This window comes from Phasianus colchicus, chromosome 36 (assembly GCF_987193195.1).
Source record: "Phasianus colchicus chromosome 36, bPhaCol1.hap1.1, whole genome shotgun sequence".
In the NCBI taxonomy this organism is placed as follows: Eukaryota; Metazoa; Chordata; class Aves; order Galliformes; family Phasianidae; genus Phasianus; species Phasianus colchicus.
In genome coordinates this window covers 2,840,609-2,859,508 of record NC_143471.1, presented here as the reverse complement: position 1 = coordinate 2,859,508, position 18,900 = coordinate 2,840,609, and the positions used below count along the sequence as shown (strand labels likewise).

The 18,900-nt window shown below is 64.1% G+C and overlaps 2 protein-coding genes across 2 annotated transcripts in view; both read left to right on the top strand.

Annotated features, from left to right (window-relative positions):
* The first annotated feature begins 272 nt into the window (after window positions 1-272).
* On the top strand, window positions 273-7,709 carry EPO (erythropoietin). The gene is made up of 5 exons (XM_090129462.1): window positions 273-402; window positions 1,980-2,116; window positions 4,437-4,523; window positions 5,613-5,777; window positions 7,437-7,709. The coding sequence occupies exons 1-5, from the start codon at window positions 390-392 to the stop codon at window positions 7,707-7,709; spliced, it is 675 nt and encodes a 224-aa protein (XP_089985588.1). The 5' UTR covers window positions 273-389.
* Window positions 7,710-8,663: 954 nt separating this feature from the next.
* Window positions 8,664-18,900, top strand: part of TFR2 (transferrin receptor 2) — a 15,139-nt gene continuing 4,902 nt past the window's right edge. The window contains exons 1-16 of the mRNA XM_090129350.1: window positions 8,664-8,756; window positions 9,390-9,553; window positions 9,663-9,865; window positions 10,149-10,335; window positions 10,908-11,042; window positions 11,622-11,730; window positions 12,264-12,386; window positions 13,282-13,398; window positions 13,858-13,997; window positions 14,858-15,015; window positions 15,683-15,802; window positions 16,451-16,533; window positions 16,649-16,712; window positions 17,308-17,375; window positions 17,830-17,906; window positions 18,735-18,819. Of these exons, the coding sequence (XP_089985476.1) occupies window positions 10,918-11,042; window positions 11,622-11,730; window positions 12,264-12,386; window positions 13,282-13,398; window positions 13,858-13,997; window positions 14,858-15,015; window positions 15,683-15,802; window positions 16,451-16,533; window positions 16,649-16,712; window positions 17,308-17,375; window positions 17,830-17,906; window positions 18,735-18,819 (1,269 nt within the window). The 5' untranslated portion in view covers window positions 8,664-8,756; window positions 9,390-9,553; window positions 9,663-9,865; window positions 10,149-10,335; window positions 10,908-10,917. The remainder of the gene's footprint in view (window positions 8,757-9,389; window positions 9,554-9,662; window positions 9,866-10,148; window positions 10,336-10,907; window positions 11,043-11,621; window positions 11,731-12,263; window positions 12,387-13,281; window positions 13,399-13,857; window positions 13,998-14,857; window positions 15,016-15,682; window positions 15,803-16,450; window positions 16,534-16,648; window positions 16,713-17,307; window positions 17,376-17,829; window positions 17,907-18,734; window positions 18,820-18,900) is intronic.

Here is an 18,900-nt window from a genome sequence, read left to right as displayed (position 1 = left end):
CCCCCATGACCCCCCCATCCCCTCAGACCCCACCCCCCCGCCGACCCCCCCCCATTGCCGTCTCCCCTCTCGGCAGCCCGGCGCCGTTTCTGCCCTGCGGGCTCCCGGCCAACGCCGACGTGCGGCCGCACGCATTTCACCCCGCCGCTCCGTTTTCTCTTCACCATCATCTCCCCGTTCATTAATTAGTAGTACTTTTTTTTTTTTTTTTTTCAAGGAGGAAACCCCCCCCCCCACCCCCCCCATCCATCCCCACCCCCCCACCCCCCCCCCCCGGAGCCTTCCGGCCCTCATGGCCCCTTCGGATGAAACATTAACCGGCACCGGCTGAGGAACGGAGCCGGGGGCAGCGGCTGCGATGGGACCCCCCGTGTCATGAATGGGGGGCGATGCGAGCGGGGGGTGAGTGGGGGGCGGGGGGGGAAGGGGAGGTGTGGGGTTATGGGGGTGAGACTGTGGGGAGGGGTCTGTGGGGTCCTATGGGGTTATGGGGGTGAGATTGTGGGGAGGGGTCTGTGGGACCCCATGGAGTTATGGGGGTGAAACTTATGGGGAGGGGTCTGTGCGACCCCATGGAGTTATGGGGCTGTGGTGTTGGGGAGGGGTCTATGGGACCCTATGGAGTTATAGGGCACAGATGGTGGGGAGGGGTCTGTGGGACCCTATGGAGTTATGGGGGTGAGACTGTGGGGAGGGGTCTGTGGGGTCCTATGGAGCTATGGGGGTGAAACTTATGGGGAGGGGTCTATGGGACCCTATGGAGTTATAGGGCACAGATGGTGGGGAGGGGTCTGTGGGGTCCTATGGAGTTATGGGGGTGAAACTTATGGGGAGGGGTCTGTGGGACCCTATGGAGTTCTGGGGCTGAGATTGTGGGGAGGGGTCTGTGGGACCCCCTGAGTTGATGGGCTCAGAGTTCTGGGGCTGAGATTGTGGGGAGGGGTCTGTGGGATCCTATGGGGTTATGGGGGTGAAACTTATGGGGAGGGGTCTGTGGGACCCAATGGAGTTATAGGGCTGATATTATGGGGAGGGGTGTTTGGGACCCCATGGAGTTATGGGGCACAGATGGTGGGGAGGGGTCTGTGGGACCCCCTGAGTTATAGGGCTGAGATGGTGGGGAGGGGTCTTAGGGACCCTATGGAGTTACAGGGCTGTGGTGTTGGGGAGGGGTCTGTGGGACCCCCTGAGTTGATGGGCTCAGAGTTATGGGGCTGAGATTGTGGGGAGGAGTCTGTGGGGTCCTATGGAGCTATGGGGCACAGATTGTGGGGAGGGGTCTTAGGGACCCTATGGGGTTATAGGGCTGATATGGTGGGGAGGGGTCTGTGGGATCCTATGGAGCTATGGGGGTGAAACTTATGGGGAGGGGTCTGTGGGATCCCATGGAGTTATGGGGCTGATATGGTGGGGAGGGGTCTGTGGGACCCTATGGGGTTATGGGGGTGAAACTTATGGGGAGGGGTCTATGGGACCCTATGGAGTTATAGGGCACAGATGGTGGGGAGGGGTCTGTGGGGTCCTATGGAGTTATGGGGGTGAAACTTATGGGGAGGGGTCTGTGCGACTCCATGGAGTTATGGGGCTGTGGTGTTGGGGAGGGGTCTGTGGGACCCTATAGAGTTATAGGGCTGAGATTGTGGGGAGGGGTCTATGGGACCCTATGGAGTTATAGGGCACAGATGGTGGGGAGGGGTCTGTGGGACCCTATGGGGTTATGGGGGTGAAACTTATGGGGAGGGGTCTGTGCGACCCCATGGAGTTATGGGGCACAGATGGTGGGGAGGGGTCTGTGGGACCCCATGGAGTTATGGGGCACAGATTGTGGGGAGGGGTCCGTGGGACCCCCAGGGTTTGGGGTCATTGTGTCAATGGAGGGGGGGGCGACCCATGGGCTGCGTACCCCCCCCCCCCAATTGTGTTTTTTATGGGGGGAGGGGGCGGTTAGGTGACCTCTGACCTTTGCCCTTTGACCCCAGGGCTGTGTGCGGTGCTGCTGCCGTTGCTGTTGCTGCGGGGGGGGGTCGTGGGGCGCCCCAACAGCCCCCCCTCCCTGTGCGACCCCCGCGTGATGGAGAGGTTCATCAGGGAGGCCAGAGATGCTGAGAGGGGGATGGTGAGGGGGGGGCAACGGGGGGGGGCAATGGGGGCATTGGGGGAATTGGGGGCAATGGGGGTAATGGGGGAATTGGGGGTAATGGGGGATGGGGGGGCAATGGGGGAATTGGGGTCAATGGGGGTAATGGAGGGATGGGGGGCAATGGGGGAATTGGGGTCAATGGGGGTAATGGGGGGGTGGGGGGGCAATGGGGGCATTGGGGGATGGGGGGCGTTGGGGTCATTGGGGGTAATGGGGGGGTTGGGGGGTGTTGGGGTCATTGGGGTCAATGGGGGCAATGGGGGCAATGGGGGGGTGGGGGGCAATGGGGGAATTGGGGTCAATGGGGGTAATGGGGGGGTGGGGGGGCAATGGGGGCATTGGGGGATGGGGGCGCGTTGGGGTCATTGGGGTCAATGGGGGCATTGGGGTCAATGGGGTCATTTGGGGGTAATTGGGGGATGGGGGGCGTTGGGGTCATTGGGGTCAATGGGGGCATTGGGGTCATTGGGGGTAATGGGGGGATGGGGGGGCAATGGGGTATTTGGGGGTATTTGGGGGCATTGGGGGGGCTGGGGGGGCAATGGGGGAATTGGGGGATGGGGGGGTATTGGGTTCATTGGGGTCATTGGGGTCAATGGGGGTAATGGGGGCATTGGGGGCATCGGGGTTAATGGGGAGGTGGGGGGGATATGGGGGCATTGGGGTCAATGGGGGCATTGGGGGTAATGGGGGGATGGGGGGGCAATGGGGGAATTGGGGGATGGGGGGTGTTGGGGGCAATGGGGTCAATGGGGGCATTGGGGGCATTGGGGGCATTGGGGTCAATGGGGGTATTGGGGGTAATGGGAGCATGGGGGGGCAATGGGGGGGTGGGGGGTCAATGGGGTCATTGGGGTCATTGGGGGGTAATGGGGGGATGGGGGGGCAATGGGGGCATTGGGGTCATTGGGAGATGGGGGGTGTTGGGGGTAATGGGGCACTGGGGGATATGGGGACATTGGGGGATGGGGGGCGTTGGGGGCAATATGGGCATTGGGGGCATTGGGGGATATGGGGGGGATTGGGGTCATTGGGGTCAATGGGGGCATTGGGGTCAATGGGGGTAATGGGGGCATTGGGGTCAATGGGGGCATTGGGGTCAATGGGGTCAATGGGGGTCAATGGGGGGATGGGGGACATTGGGAGTAATGGGGTCAATGGAGACTTTGGGGGCAACGGGGGCATTGGGGGATATGGGGACATTGGGGTCATTGGGGTCATTGGGGGACATGGTGGGCATTGGGGAATATGGGGTCAGTGGGGTCATTGGGGGCATTGGGGGTCAATGGGGCCGTTGGGATCTGTGGGGTCATTGGGGGCAATGGGGGTCAATGGGGCCATTGGGATCTATGGGGTCAATGGGGTTATTGGTGTCAATGGGAGCTATGGGGATCAATGGGGTCAATTGGGGCCATTGGGATCAATGGGGTCAATAGGGATCAATGGGGTCAATTGGGGCCATTGGGATTAATGGGGGTCAATGGGGGTCAATGGGGCCTTTTGGGATCATCAATGGGGGTCAATGGTGGTCAATGGGGCTTTTTGGGATCAATGGTGGTCAGTGGGGCCTTTTGGGATCAGTGGGGGTCAGTGGGGTCAATGGGGCCTTTTGGGATCAGTGGGGGTCAATGAGGATCAGTGGGGCCTTTTGGGATCATCAATGGGGGTCAATGGTAGTCGGTGGGGTCTTTTGGGATCAATGGTGGTCAGTGGGGGTCAGTGGGGCCTTTTGGGATCAGTGGGGGTCAGTGGGGTCAATGGGGCCTTTTGGGATCAGTGGGGGTCAATGAGGATCAGTGGGGCCTTTTGGGATCATCAATGGGGGTCAATGGTAGTCGGTGGGGTCTTTTGGGATCAATGGTGGTCAGTGGGGGTCAGTGGGACTTTTTGGGATCAGTGGGGGTCAAGGGGGCCTTTTGGGATCAATGGTGGTCAATGGAACCTTTTGGGATCAGTGGGGGTCAATGGTGGTCAACGGGGCCTTTTGGGATCAGTGGGGGTCAATGGTGGTCAGTGGGGCCTTTTGGGATCAATGGGGGTCAATGGTGGTCAATGGGGCCTTTTGGGATCAATGGGGGCCAATGGTGGTCAATGGGGCTTTTTGGGATCAGTGGGGGTCAGTGGTGGTCAGTGGGGCCTTTTGGGATCAATGGTGGTCAGTGGGGGTCAGTGGGACTTTTTGGGATCAATGGTGGTCAGTGGGACTTTTTGGGATCAATGGTGGTCAACGGGGCCTTTTGGGATCAGTGGGGGTCAATGGGGCCTTTGGGGCTCACCAGTGGGGCGGGCCCGGCAGGCCGGCTGTGGGCAGCGCTGCGATCTTCCCGAGGCAGTGCCCGTCCCGGACCCCGGCGTCAGCTTCAGCGAATGGCAGCGCATGGATGTGAGCAGGGGGAATGGGGCCAAACGGGGCAGAATGGGGCAAAATGGGGCAAAATGGGGTCAAACGGGGCAAAAATGGGGCAAAAGTGGGGCCAAACAGGGCAGAATTGGTGCAAAAATGGGGCCAAATGGGGCAGAATGGGGGCAAAAGTGGGGCAAAAATGGGGTCAAATGGGGCAAAATAGGGCAAAAATGGGGCAAAAGTGGGGCCAAACAGGGCAGAACTGGGGCAAAATAGGGCAAAAATGGGGCCAAACAGGGCGAAATGGGGCAAAAATGGGACCAAACAGGGCAGAATTGGGGCAAAATAGGGCAAAAATGGGGCCAAATGGGGCAAAACGGGGCGGAATTGGGGCAATTTGGAGGCAAATTAGGCAGAATTGGGAAAATTTGGGCAGTTTGGGTTGGGGTGGGGAGGATTTGGGGCAAAACAGGGCAGAGTTGGGCAATTTGGGGGGAAATTGGGGGATTTGGGGAAGGATTGGGCAAAATATACCCCCATCTGTCCCCATAGAACCCCACAGACCCCATAGAACCCCCCAGCCCCCACATAACCCCACAGACCCCACAGACCCCAGAGACCCCCAGCCCCCCCAGACCCCACATAACCCCATAGAACCCCCCAAACCCCCCAGACCCAAAGACCCCCCAGACCCCCCCAGACCCCATAGACCCCATAGAACCCCCCAGCCCCCACATAACCCCCCAGACCCCACAGACCCCACAGACCCCACATAACCCCATAGAACCCCCCAGCCCCCCCAGCCCCCACAGACTCCCCAGACCCCCCAGACCCCACAGACCCCATAGAACCCCATAGAACCCCCCAGCCCCCACAGACTCCCCAGACCCCCCAGACCCCACAGACCCCATAGAACCCCATAGAACCCCCCAGCCCCCCCAGCCCCCCCAGCCCCCCCAGCCTCCCCAGCCCCCCCAGCCCCCACAGACCCCATAGAACCCCCCAGACCCCCCATCACCCCCCAGCCCCCATAGACCCCATAGAACCCCCCAGCCCCCCCAGCCCCCACAGACCCCATAGAACCCCCCAGCCCCCCCAGCCCCCCCAGCCCCCATGTCCCCCCCGCAGGTGGGGGCTCGAGCCCAAGCGGTGCTGGGCGGCCATGCGGCGCTGCTGGCCGCGGTGCTGCGGGCGCGGGAGCTGCTGAGGGACCCCGAGGTGCTGCCCACCCTGGATCGCGTCTATGGGGCCGCGCGGAGCCTCGCGCACCTCCTCAGGGGGGTGGTCAGAACGGTAGGGGGGGGGGAGGGGGGGGTGGGGGGGGCGGGGGGGGGATATGGGGTGGAAATGGGGAGGAAAGGGGGGGATTGGGGGAGAATTGGGGGAAATGGGGGAGAAATTGGGGGGAAAGGGGGGGGAAATAAGGGGATAATTGGGGGGGAATGGGGGAGAAATGGGGGGGGATTGGGGGAAATGGGGGGGAATGGGGGGTGTGGGGGGCATTGGGGGGGTGATGGGGGGTGTGGGGGGGGTTGGGGGGAGATATGGGGTGGAAATGGGGAGGAAATTGGGGGAAATGGGGGGGGAATGGGGGGGTGATGGGGGGGGAATTGGGGAAGAACTGGGGGGGTGATGGGGGGTGTGGGGGGGAGTGTGTGGGAATTGGGGGGGAGATATGGGGTGGAAATGGGGAGGAAAGGGGGGCAATTGGGGAGGAATTGGGGGAAATGGGGAGAAATAGGGGGGAAAGGGGGAGGAAATAACGGGATAATTGGGGGGGAATGGGGGAGAAATGGGGGGGTGATGGGGGAGAAATGGGGGGAAATATGGGGGAATTGGGGGGGGTGATGGGGGGCGTGGGGGGGATTGGGGGGGGAGATATGGGGTGGAAATGGGGAGGAAATAAGGGGAACTGGGGGAGGAATGGGGGGACGAATTGGAGGAAATGGGGGAGAATTGGGGGGGTGATGGGGGGAGTGGGGGGCATTGGGGGGGTGATGGGGGAGAAATGGGGGGGAATGGGGGGAATGGGGGAGAATTGGGGGGGTGATGGGGGGTGTGGTGGGGGGTTGGGGGGAGATATGGGGTGGAAATGGGGAGGAAAGGGGGGGGATTGAGGGAGGCATGGGGGGAATGGGGGAGAAATGGGGGGGAATTGGGGAGGAATTGGGGCAAATGGGGGAGAAATTGGGGGAAAGGGGGGGGAAATAAGAGGATAATTGGGGGGGAATGGGGGGGAAATTGGGGGGGAATTGGGGAAGAATTGGGGGGCTGATGGGGGTGTGGGGGGGGGAGTGGGGGGATTGGGGTGGAAATGGGGGTCCTGGGGGGGGAAATTAGGGGGAGAAATGGGGGGATGGGGGGAATTGGAGAGGAAATGTGGGGGAAATGGGGGAGAAATGGGGAGGAAATCATGGGGGGGAATTGGGGAGGAAATGGGGGAGAATTGGGGGGGAATTGGGGGTCCTGGGGGGGAAATTGGAGGAAATGGGGGAGAAATGGGGGGGAATTGGGGGGAATTGGGGGTCCTGGGGGGGGGAAATGGGGTGAATGGGGAAAATGGGGGGAAATTGGGTGTCCTTGGGGGAAATTTGGGGGAAATGAGGGGGAAATGGGGGTCATGGGGGGGAATTGGGGTAATGGGGGGGGGGGAAGAAGGGGAAATGGGGGGCAGATGGGGGAGAATTGGGGGAAATGGGGATCTTGGGGAGAAATGGGGGGATGGGGGGGGGGGTTATGGGGGTCCTGAAGGAGGGGAAATACGGGGGGAGCGAATGGGGGAGTCGGGGGTCCTGGGTGGGGGGGAGAAATGGGAGAGAATTGGGGGAGCGGTGGGGGACCCTGGGGGGGTCCTGAAATGGGGAGGGGGGGAAATAAACAACATGAAAACAGGTGGGTGATGAGGGGCTCCCAACCCCCTCTAACCCCCCCAACCCCCCACCCCCTTTCCAGCCCCCCCCCACCCCCACCCCCACCCTCATTCCCACCCCCACCCCCTATTCTCCCACCCCCTTCTCCACCCTCCCCTCCCCCCAATCTTCTCCTTCCTCCTCCTCCTCCCCCCCTCCATCGCCCCCCCCCGAACCCCCTCCCCCCCCCCGCCCCCCCCAGGTTCGGACCCTCGGCCGCCTTTTGGGGGTCCACAGCGCTTTCCTCCGTGGCAAAATCCGCCTGCTGCTCGCTGATACCTGCACCCCTGTGCCCCCCCCCAGGCACCGGCGGTGACCCCCCCCCCCAAATTACGCCCCCCCCAAAAAACTCCTCTCCAACCCCACCCCCCCCCCCATTTTAAACCATTTCCCGGCTGCTCCCACTCCCCCCGGAGCGTTGGACGTCCCGGCAGGTGATTGACAGCTGTCAATCATCGTGACACCCCCCCCCCCTCCACCTTTCCCCCCTTCTTCCCCCCCCCCCCCCCGCACACCTCGGGGTGATGATGGATGATTGACAGCTGTCACTCAGGGGAGACGCAGCCCCTTCCCCCCCCCCCCCAATTCCTGTAACTTAATGCAAACACGACTCTATTTATCTGCGCCTGCGGCCCCCCCGCCTCATTAAGACCCCCCCCTCAAACCCCCCCACCTGTCACGTGACCCTTGGGATCCCCCTCAACCCCCCCCAATGTCACTTGGGACCCCCCCCCCAATTTGTCACATCAAACCTGAGACCCCCCCAGTGTCACCTGGGAGCTCCTCCCCCCCATGTCATTAGGACCCCCCCCTCCACATGTCACGTGACCCCTGAGACCCCCTCCTGTCACTTGGGACCCCCACCCCATGTGTCACATGACCCCTGAGACACCCCCATGTCACTTGGGCCCCCCCCCTATATATTACATGACCCCTAAGACCCCCCCCCCCCATGTCATTAGGACCCCTCCATGTGTCACGTGACCCCTGGGACCCCCCCCCCCCCCCCCCCAACCTCCTCCCCCCGGGGTCAATGACCGAGGTCAGGTAAGTGGAGCTCAGACCAGGCGGCGCCGGGGCGGAGCTTAGATGTGACCACGCCCCTTTCCCGCTAGCCACGCCCCTTTCCCGCGCTAGCCACGCCCACTGCATCATAACCTCGCAAGTCATTGGCCACGCCCCCCTCCCCTGGCCACCCCCTCGCTGACCACGCCCCCATCGACTAAACGCTTCCACGCGATTGGCCACGCCCCCTCCGTTCGCCACGCCCCCTCCGTTCGCCACGCCCCCTCGTGGCTTCGCCGCTGGAGGGGTGGAGGGTGGGGGGGTGGAGCAGAAAGGGACAGCGGCAGCCGAGGGAGGGGTGAGCGCAGAGTGGGGGTGGAGGGGGGGGGGGCACACATTGAGGGTCGGGGGGATATTGGGGTGGGGCACGAAGACCCTGAGGAGCACCGATGGGGTGGGGGGGGAGGGAGTTGTGGGGGGGGCGAGGGTAAAATTTGCCCTGAGGGTAAAGTCCGCAGTGGGGAAACATGGCGGGGGGGGGGGGGTGCAGCTCTATGGGACACCCCCGGGACCCACGGAACACTCTCAGAGCCCCCAGCCGGAGCACTCCGGACCCCCAGTGATCACTCAGAGCCCCCCCCCCCTCACCTGCAGCCCTATGAGCCCCCCCCAGGAATCCCTCCCCCCCCAGGAATCCCCCTTGAGCCCCCTCACATCGTTTAGGACACCCTGAGGGACCCTAAAAGAATCCCATTGACCTTCAACTCACCCCCACAGCCTCCCTCCCCCAAGCCTCTGTACCCCCATCCCCCCCAGAACCCCCAGTGACCACTCAGACCCTCCACCCCCAGACCCTCTGGGCTCCCCAGACCCCACAGGATGCCCTCAGGGTCCTCTGGACCCCCCCAGGACCTTGCAGTGACCCCTCAGAAACCCCCCATGCCAGCCCTGTGGACCCCTCCCCCCAATACCACAACTTAAACCCCCTCAGGACCTTCAGGACCCCCTCAGGGACCCCAAGAGAGCCCCACTGAGCCCTGACAGCCCCCCCAAAGACCCCCCCAGAGCCTCCCAGAACCTCGAGGACCCTCCTCCACAAGGGTCCCCATACAGCCCAGCACAATGGAGACCCTCAGACGTTGCATTCACAGACAGGTAACCCCCCCCACCCCCACAGAGACCCCCTTGGTTTCCCCCTCCCCGCCCCCCCCAATGGTAACACAGTGTCACAGCCCCCCCCCACCGTGGGGGTGGTCGCCTACAGCCGCCACCGCGACCCCGAGGAGGAGGAGGAGGAAGAAGAAGAGGAGGAAGGGCAGGGTGGGGAGGTCAGGGGGGGGCCCACTATTCTGCTGCCCCCACCACCCTCCAGGCCCCGCCCCCGCCGTAAGCCCCGCCCCCGGCCCCGGCCCCGGCTCCACCCACTCGTCACGTTGGCGCTTGGCTCCGCCTCCGCCTTCCTGGTCGGTAAGGATAAGCCACGCCCACTTCCTTAGGGTGACCACGCCCACATCCAAATAGGCCACGCCCACCGCGCAGCTCCCGCGCCGCTGTAGCCACGCCCATAATGACCCGTAGACCACGCCCCCTCCCTGGCCACGCCCACAAACACGTGGCGATCACGCCCCCTCATTGGTTGTGCCCACAATCACGCCCTATGACCACGCCTCCTCCCGGTGGCCACGCCCACCGCCCTGCAAACGGCCACGCCCCCTTTATCAGCCCCTCCCACACCTGGCCCCTCCCCCAGGGCTGCTGGTGGCTGGGATTGGACGAACCCCGTGTGGGGGCGGGGCGTGGGCGGGGCCTGAGGCCCTTGACCCCATCCTGGAGGAAGTTGGGGGCGGGGCCACCCCCGAAGTTCCGCCCACTTGGCCTCAGCTGCGGGAAGAGGTGCAGCGCCGCCTGCGGGGGGAGCGCATCGAGGCATGGGTCAGGTGAGCGACCTCTGACCTCTGACCCCTGACCTCTGACCTTCGTGACCCCACCGTGATCCCTATGACCCTGCTGTGACCTCTGACCCCGTGCCCTAAACCCCAAACCCGGACCTCTGGCCCTGCCGACCTCTGACCCCCAGCCCCACTGTGACCCTGCAGTGACACTCTGATCCCTGACCTTTGACCCTGCTGTGACCCCTGACTTCTTTATGTGACCCCATACACTGACCCCAATCCCAGACCCCAATCCCTGACCCCTGCCCCCCCATGACCCCTATGATCTTTGTGACCCCTGACCCCCAAAACCTGACCTCTGACCCCTGCCCCCCCATGACCCCTATAATCTTTGTGACCCCTGACCCCCAAACCCTGACCTCTGACCCCTGCCCCCCGTGACCCGTATGATCTTTCAGTGACACCTGACCCCAGTCCCTGACCTCTGACCCCTGACCCCACCGTGACCACAGCTTCTGACCCCAACCCCGTACTCTGACCCCCTCCGAACCCCACCCTGTGACCCCCCACCCTTTGACCTTTGACCCCTCCGTGCCCTCTGACCTCTGACCCCACAGGGAGGTGGCGATGGGGCCGCACCCCCCCGGTTCTGGGAGGGGTCGGGCTTTGGCTCAGGCTGTGCTGAGCGCTATGGTGGGGGCGGGGCTGCACCGGGCATGGAACCACCCCCAGCGTGTGCCCCTCCCCACCAGGTATGGGGGGGGTCGGGGGGGGGGTCTTGGGAAAGTCCCGGGGGGGTGTGGGGGGGTGAATATGAGGGTCCTGAGGGGTCTGGATGGGGTTCTGGGGGGCTCTGTGGCATCTGGAGGGGGAAATGAGAGTCCTGGGGGGTCCTGGGGGGTCCTGGGGGTCTGGAGGGGGGGTCCTGGGACATCTTGAGGGGGGGGTATAGGGGGTCTGGGGGGTTATGGGGGTTATGGGGGGTCTGGGAGCTCTGGGGGGTCCTGGGAGTCTGGGCGAAGGTCCCAGGGAATTTGGGGGGGGGTCTCTGGAAGGATGTCCTGGGGGGGCCTGGGGTGGGTCATAGGGGGTCTGAGGGTCTGGAGGGGATCCTGGGAGGTCCTGAGGGGGGGGCGTAGGAGGTCTGGGGTGTCATAGGGGGTCTGGGGGGTCTGGGGGAGGAAATGAGGGTCCTGGGGAGGTCAGGGTCTTTAGGACTCAGTGTTTGGGGTCTCTGTGAATCCCAGGGCTCAGGGCTTGGGTTTGGGGTTGGTGGCTCATGGGAAGGTCCTGACCCCTGACCTCTGACCCCTGACCTCTGACCCTCGCAGGGGTCCATCCCCCTCGCTGATGTGGGTGGATGCTGAGGGCCGGGAGTTGGAGCGGCTCCACCTCGACCCCGACGCCTTCTGCCCATGGAGCGCCGCCGGGAACGTCACGGTGACCCCTGACCTCTGACCCCTGTCACCCCTGTGACCTCTGACCTCTGTAACCCCTGACCTCTGACCCTATACCCCAACTCCTATGACCTTTATAACCCCTGACCCTCTAAACGCTGACCTCTGGCCCCTGTAACCCTATAACCCTAAAACCCCTGACCCTATAACCCCCTATCCCTGACCTCTGACCCCTCACACCACACCACTGACCCCATAACCCTGAGCCCTGTAACCCCTGACCCCTAAAACTCCTTAACTCTCACCTCTGACCCCTCACCTCTGACCCTATAACCCCTGACCCTATGACTCCTGACCTTATAACCCCTGACCCCTGATCCTATCCTCTGACCCCCCCCAAAATCCACTCAACCCTAAAATTCTCCCTAAAATACCCCTGTAACCACCCCAACCCCCCCCCAAAATGCCCACAACCCCCCCCCCACCCTCACCTCTACCCCTGACCCCGATGACCCCGCTGACCCCGCTGACCCCGCTGACCCCGCTGACCCCGCTGACCCCCTCCACCCCACACAGGGGGGGTTGGTGTACGGCCACTATGGCCGCCCCCAGGACCTGGAGCTGCTGAGGGCGCGGGGGGTGACGCTGGGGGGGCACCTCCTGCTGCTGCGGATGGGGAAGGGGACCCCCGCTGCCAAGGTGAGGGGGGGGTCGTGGGGGGGGAGGGTCCTGAGTGGGGAATATGGGGATTCATGGGGGGTCCTGACTGGAATATGGGGGTCCTGGGGGGGTCCTGGGGGGTCCATGGGAGAATATGGGGGTCCTGGGGGGTCCTGGGGGTCCTGAGTAGAATATGGGGCACCTGGGGGAGTCATGGGGGTCCTGAGTGGGGAATGTGGGGGTCCTGGGGGGGTCCAGGGGAGAATATGGGGATCCTGAGGGGGTCCTGGGGGGTCCTGAGTAGGGAATATGGGGGTCCTGGGAGGGCCATGGGGGTCCTGAGTGGGGAATGTGGGGGTCCTGGGGGGGTCCAGGGGAGAATATGGGGATCCTGAGGGAATCCTGGGAGGTCCTGAGTGGGGAATATGGGGATTCATGGGGGGTCCAGGGGAGAATATGGGGGTCTTTGGGGGTCCTGACTGGAATATGGGGGTCCTGGGGGGTCATGGAGGTGTCCTGAGTGGGGAATGTGGGGTCCTGGGGGGGTTCAGGGGAGAATATGGGGGTCCTGAGGGGGTTCTGGGGGTCCTGAGTGGAATATGGGGATTCATGGGTGGTCCAGGGGAGAATATGGGGGTCCTGGGGGTCCTGACTGGAATATGGGGGTCCTGGGGGGGTCATGGAGGGGTCCTGAGTGGGAATATGGGGGTCCTGGGGGGGTCCTGAGTGCGGAATATGGGGGTCCTGGGGGGGTTCTGGGGGTCCTGAGTGGAATATGGGGGTGCTGGGGGGGGTCGTGGGGTAAATAAGGGGATACTGAGGGGCTCTGGGGGGGGGGTTCTGAGTGGAATATGGGGGCATCCGGGGGGAAATGGGGGGGTCGTGGGGGGGGGTCCCTCTGGTAACCCGTTGGATCTCTGGGGGGGGTCTGCAGGTGGCGGCAGCGGAGGCGGTGGGGGCTGTGGGGGTCCTGCTGTACCCCGACCCCCAGGACACGGCCGGGCCGGGGGGGGCTCCTGGGCTGGGGGGGGACACGGCTGCATCCGTGCATGTGAGTGGGGGGGTGGGGGGGGGGACATCGGTGGTAAATGGGGGGGGGGATATTGGGGGATATGGGGGGGTATGGGGGGAATATGGGGGGGATATGGGGGTCATTGTGGGGTACGGGGGGGGGACGTGGGGGGGTGAATTATGGATAAATTGGGGGGGGGATATAGGGGGGATGTGGGGGGACATTGAGGGATGGGGGGGGAATTTGGGAAGGGCATTAGGGGGCACGGAGGGGGTATGGGGGGATGTGGGGGGGGGCATTGGGGGGGATGTGGGAACATGGGGGGGGTATGGGGGGGATGGGGGGGGGCATTATGGAATGACATGGGGGGGGGAAAGGGGGGGTACAGGATGGATATGGGGCAGAATTTGTGTGTGGGGGGGGGACGCTGTGGGGGTCGTGGGGGGGGGGTCAGACCCTAACAACCCATCCCCCCTCCATCCCCCCCCCCCCCCATAGGTGCAGGATGGGGCAGGGGATCCGTACAGTCGGGGCTTCCCCTCCTTCACTGCCCGTGCCCCCCCCCTGCCCCCCCCCCAAGGACTGCCCCACATCCCCGTGCAACCCCTGAGTGCCACCACCGCAATGCGGCTGCTGAGGTACTGACCCCCCCCCCATATCACCCCATTGTGTCCCCCCCCCCCGTGTCCCCCCCCCCATTTTCACCCCTTCTGCCCCCCCCCCACATTGCCACCTGAATTCCCCCCCCTCATCGTCTTCTGCCTTCCCCCCCCTTTTGTCCTCCAGTTGTCACCCCATTGCCCCCTATAACCCCCCCACCTTGTCCCATGGCTGCCCCCCCACTGTCCCCCCCCCCATTGCCACCTGAGTGCCCCCCCTTATCACATGGGTCCCCTCCATTTTCCCCTATTGCCCCCTTGTCACGTGGGTGCCCCCCCCGTTGCCATCCATTGTCAACCCCCTTTGCCACCTGAGTTCCCCCCCCCTCGTGCCATGGGTCCCCCCCCCATTGTGCCCTATTGACCCCCCCCCTTATCACATGGGTTCCCCCCTTAATTGTCCCCCATCACCCCCCCTTGTCACGTGGGTGCCCCCCCCATTGCCATCCATTGTCCCCTTCTGCCCCCCTCTTATCACATGGGTTCCCCCCCATTGTCCCCCATTGTCCCCTATTGCCCCCCCCTTGTCACGTGGGTGCCCCCCCGTTGCCATCCATTGTCCCCCCCCATTGCCACCTAAGTGCCCCCCCTTGTGCCATGGGTCCCCTCCCATTCTGCCATATTGACCCCCCCCCCTTATCACATGGGTTCCCCCCCCATTGTCCCCCATCACCCCCCCCTTGTCACGTGGGTGCCCCCCCCATTCCCATCCATTGCCCCCCCCCCATTGTCCCCTTCTGCCCCCCCTCATCACGCGGGTTCCCCCCCCATTATCCCCCATTTCCCCCATGCGTGCCCCCCAATAACCACCCGACCCCCCTGTTTTCCCCCCCCCGCAGGCAGCTGGGGGGTCCTCGTGCCCCATGGCACTGGGGCAGCCCCGGGGGGGTCCTGTCATCCGGGGGGGGCCGGAAGCTGCGGCTCAGCGTGGGGCCGGGGGCGGCGCCTGGGACCCTCAGCAGCGTCTTTGGGCTCCTGGAGGGGCGGCTGGAGCCCGGTGGGGGGGCGTGGCCTAACGAGGGGGCGTGGCTATGGAGCAAAGGGGGCGGGGTTTAGCGGTGGGGGCGTGGTCGATAGGATGGGGCGGGGCTTAAGGACGCGGCTGCGGCCAATGGGTGGGGATGGGGGAGTGGGAGTGGGCGTGGCCCTTTTGGTGGGGGCGCGGCTTATAATGGGAGGCGTGGTCTAAAGAGGGGCGTGGTTATGGTGGGGGATTGGCTCATGGTGGGGGCGTGGCCAAGGAGCGGGGGCGGGGCTTAAGGACGCGGCTGTGGCCAATGGATGGGGAGGGGGAGGGGGGAGGGGGCGTGGCATTTTGGTGTGGGCGTGGTTTATGATGGAAGGCGTGGCCAGAAGATGGGGCGGGGTTATGGTGGGGGCGTGGCTCAGTGTGGGGGCGGGGCCAAGGGGAGGGGGCGGGGCTTAAGGATGCAGCTGTGGCCAATGGGTGGGGATGGGGGAGAGGGGAAGGGCGCAGCCTCTTGATTGTGGGCGTGGCTTGTAGTAGGGGGCGTGGCCTAACGGGGGCATGGTAATGACTGGGGCGTGGCCAAGGAGCGGGGGCGGGGCTTAAATGTAGCTGTGTGGCTTCGGGTGAGGGCGTGGCCGGATCCGCTAAGCTCCGCCCCCCTCATCACCTCCCCTCCCTTTGGCCCCACCCCCAGATCGTTACGTCATCGTGGGGGCGCGCCGTGATTCGCTGGGGCCGGGGGCGGCGGCCTCGGGGGTGGGCACAGCTCTGCTGCTGGAGCTGGCGGAAGTGCTGGGCGCCATGGCGCGAGATGGTGAGCTGCCCCATAGCACCCACGGCCCCATGGGTCCCCACAGCCCCATAGGTCCCACAGCCCCATAGGTCCTCACGGCCCCATAGGTCCCCATGATCCTATAGGTACCCATGGCCCTGTAGCTTCCCCATCACCCCATAGATCCCCCATCACCCCATAGATCCCTACGGCCCCATAGGTCCCCACGGCCCCATAGGTCCCCCATGACCCCATAGGTCCCCACGACCCCATAGGTCCCCACAGCCCCATAGGTCCTGCATGACCCCATAGGTCCCCACGCCCCCATAGCTCCCATGGACCCATAGGTCCTCAGGACCCCATAGGTCCCCATGTCCCCATATGTCCCCATAGGTCCCCATGACCCCATAGGTCCCCATGACCCCACAGGTCCCCATGACCCCATAGGTCCCCCATGACCCCATAAGTCCCCCCATTTTCCCACGCCCGCATGGCCCCATCTGACCCCATAGGTCCTTATATCCCAATGTCCCCATGTCCCCCCCCGCTGTTCCCACGCCCCTCCCCGTGTCCCCATCCCGCCTCCATCCCATCCCCCCATGTCCCCCCATGTCCCCCCATGTCCCCCCATGTCCCCCCATGTCCCCCCATATCCCCATAAAATCCCCCCCCAATTTCCCCCCCCCCCAGGTTTCCGGCTGCGCCGTTCTCTCCTCTTTGTCAGTTGGGACGGGGCCGAATTTGGGCATCTGGGAGCCACCGAATGGCTGGAGGTGACCCCCCCTCCCCCCCCCCCCAATAAAATCCACAACCCTGGGGGTCTCACCGCCCCACCCCCCCATTTCGTTACCCCCCCCCCCCTTTATTGTTGTCACCCCCCCCCCCCAGGGTTACCCTGAGCTGCTCCACACCAAAGCAGCCGCATACATCAGCCTGGACCACGCTGTGCTGGGTGAGACCCCCCCCCAGATTAGGGACACGGTGCTGACCTCTGACCTCCTGTGACCTCTGACTCCCTGTGACCTCTGACCCCATGTGACCTCTGCCCCTTGTGACCCCTGACCCCTCCCCTGACCCCTAATGCCTCAGGTGACCCTGACTCCCCCTAGGTGACCCTGAGTCCCCCTTGGTGACCTCTGACCCCCTGGTGACCCCTGACCCCCCTCAGTGACCCCTGAGCCCCAGGTGACCCCTGACCCCAGGTGACCACGGACCTTATGTGACCCTTGACCTCCCCCTCTCCCCAGATGACCCCTGACCCCAAATTGATCCCCAAACCCATAATAACCCCCTGACCCCGCATGACCCCTGACCTTCACGTGACCCCAACCCCATTCTAACCTTTGACCCCTACGTGACCCCTGACCCCACGATGACCCCCAACCCCACGGTGACAGCCAGCCCCACTGTGACCCCTGACTCTAAGCTGGCCCCAGTGACCCCTTACCTCCACATGACCCCTGACCCTTAGGTGACCCCTGACCCCTCAGGTGGCCCCTGACACCTCAGGTAACCTTTGACCCCTCAGGTGACCTTTGACCCCTCAGGTGACGACCGCGTGGTGGTGCACAGCAGCCCCCTGCTGCACAACGTCATTGAGAGCGCTCTGCGCCAGGTCGGTGCCCCCCCCCATGTCCCCCCCATGTCCCCCCCCAATATCCCCCAACCCCCCCCCCATGGCCCCCCATCCCCTCCCCCACACCCGTGTCCCCCCCCAATGTCCCCCAAACCCCCCCATAACCCCCCCATATCCACCCACCCCCGTGTCCCCCCCCACATCCCCTCCTCCCCACACCCCCCCATGTCCCCCTGTCCCCCCCACCCCCATATCCCCCCCCAACGTCCCCAAAACCCCCCCATACCCCCCATATTCCCCCCACCCCCATGCCCCCCCCCACATCCCCTCCTCCCCCTCTCCCCTTCCCCCCCCATATCCTCTCCCCCCACCCCCTCCCTCACCCCCCTCCCATCCTCCCAACTACTCCCCTCCCATCCCCTCCCCCACTTCCCACGTCCCCTCCCCGCCCCCCTGCCCCCCCCCAAACTCGTTGCCCCCCCCCAAAAAAAAGGTGGACAGCCCCAATGAGAGCGGGAAGAGCCTCCTGCAGCACATGGCACCGCATGGCGCCGCGTGGCACAGCGACCTGTGAGCCTCAGCTCCTATGGGGGCGCCGTGGTGGGGCACTATGGGGCACTATGGGGCACTATGGGGCACTATGGGGCACTATGGGGCATTGTGGGGCACTATGGGGGCACTATGGGGCACTACAGAGCACTATGGGGCACTATGGGGGCACTATGGGGCACTCTGGGCACTCTGGGGCACTATGGGGACAATATGGGGTACTATGGGGCACTATGTGGCACTATGGGGCACAATGGGGACAATATGGGACACCTGGGGCACTATGGGGCACTATGGGGAACAATGGGGCACTATGGGGCACTATGGGGCATTGTGGGGCACTATGGGGGCACTATGGGGCATTATGGGCACTATGGGGCACTATGGGGGCACTATGGGGCACTATGGGCACTATGGGGCACTATGGGGCACAATGGGGGCACTATGGGGCACTATGGGCACTATGGGGGGATTATGGGGACAATATGGGACACCCGGGGCACAATGGGGCACTATGGGGCATTATGAAGAACTATGGGGGCACTATGGGCACTATGGGGACAATATGGGACACCTGGGGCACTATGGGGCACTATGGGGCACTATGGGGCACAATAGGGCACAATGGGGGCACTATGGGCACTATGGGGCACTACGGGGACAATATGGGGTACTATGGGGCACTATGGGGCACTATGGGGACAATATGGGGCACTATGGGGGCACTATGGGGCACTATGGGGCATTGTGGGGCACTATGGGGCACTATGGGGGCACTGTGGGGCACTATGGGGCACTATGGGGCACTATGGGGCACGATGGGGATGTTTGGGGACGTTTGGGGTCCAGGATCCGCCCGCTGTCCCCCGATGGCGCTGGGTTCCCATTCACCGCCGCCGCCGGAATCCCCGCCGTGGAGCTGCGCTTCGACGAGGTGACAGCGTCACGTGACCGCCCATGTGACACCGTCATGTGACACCGCCACGTGACGATGTCATGTGACACCCCACCTGAC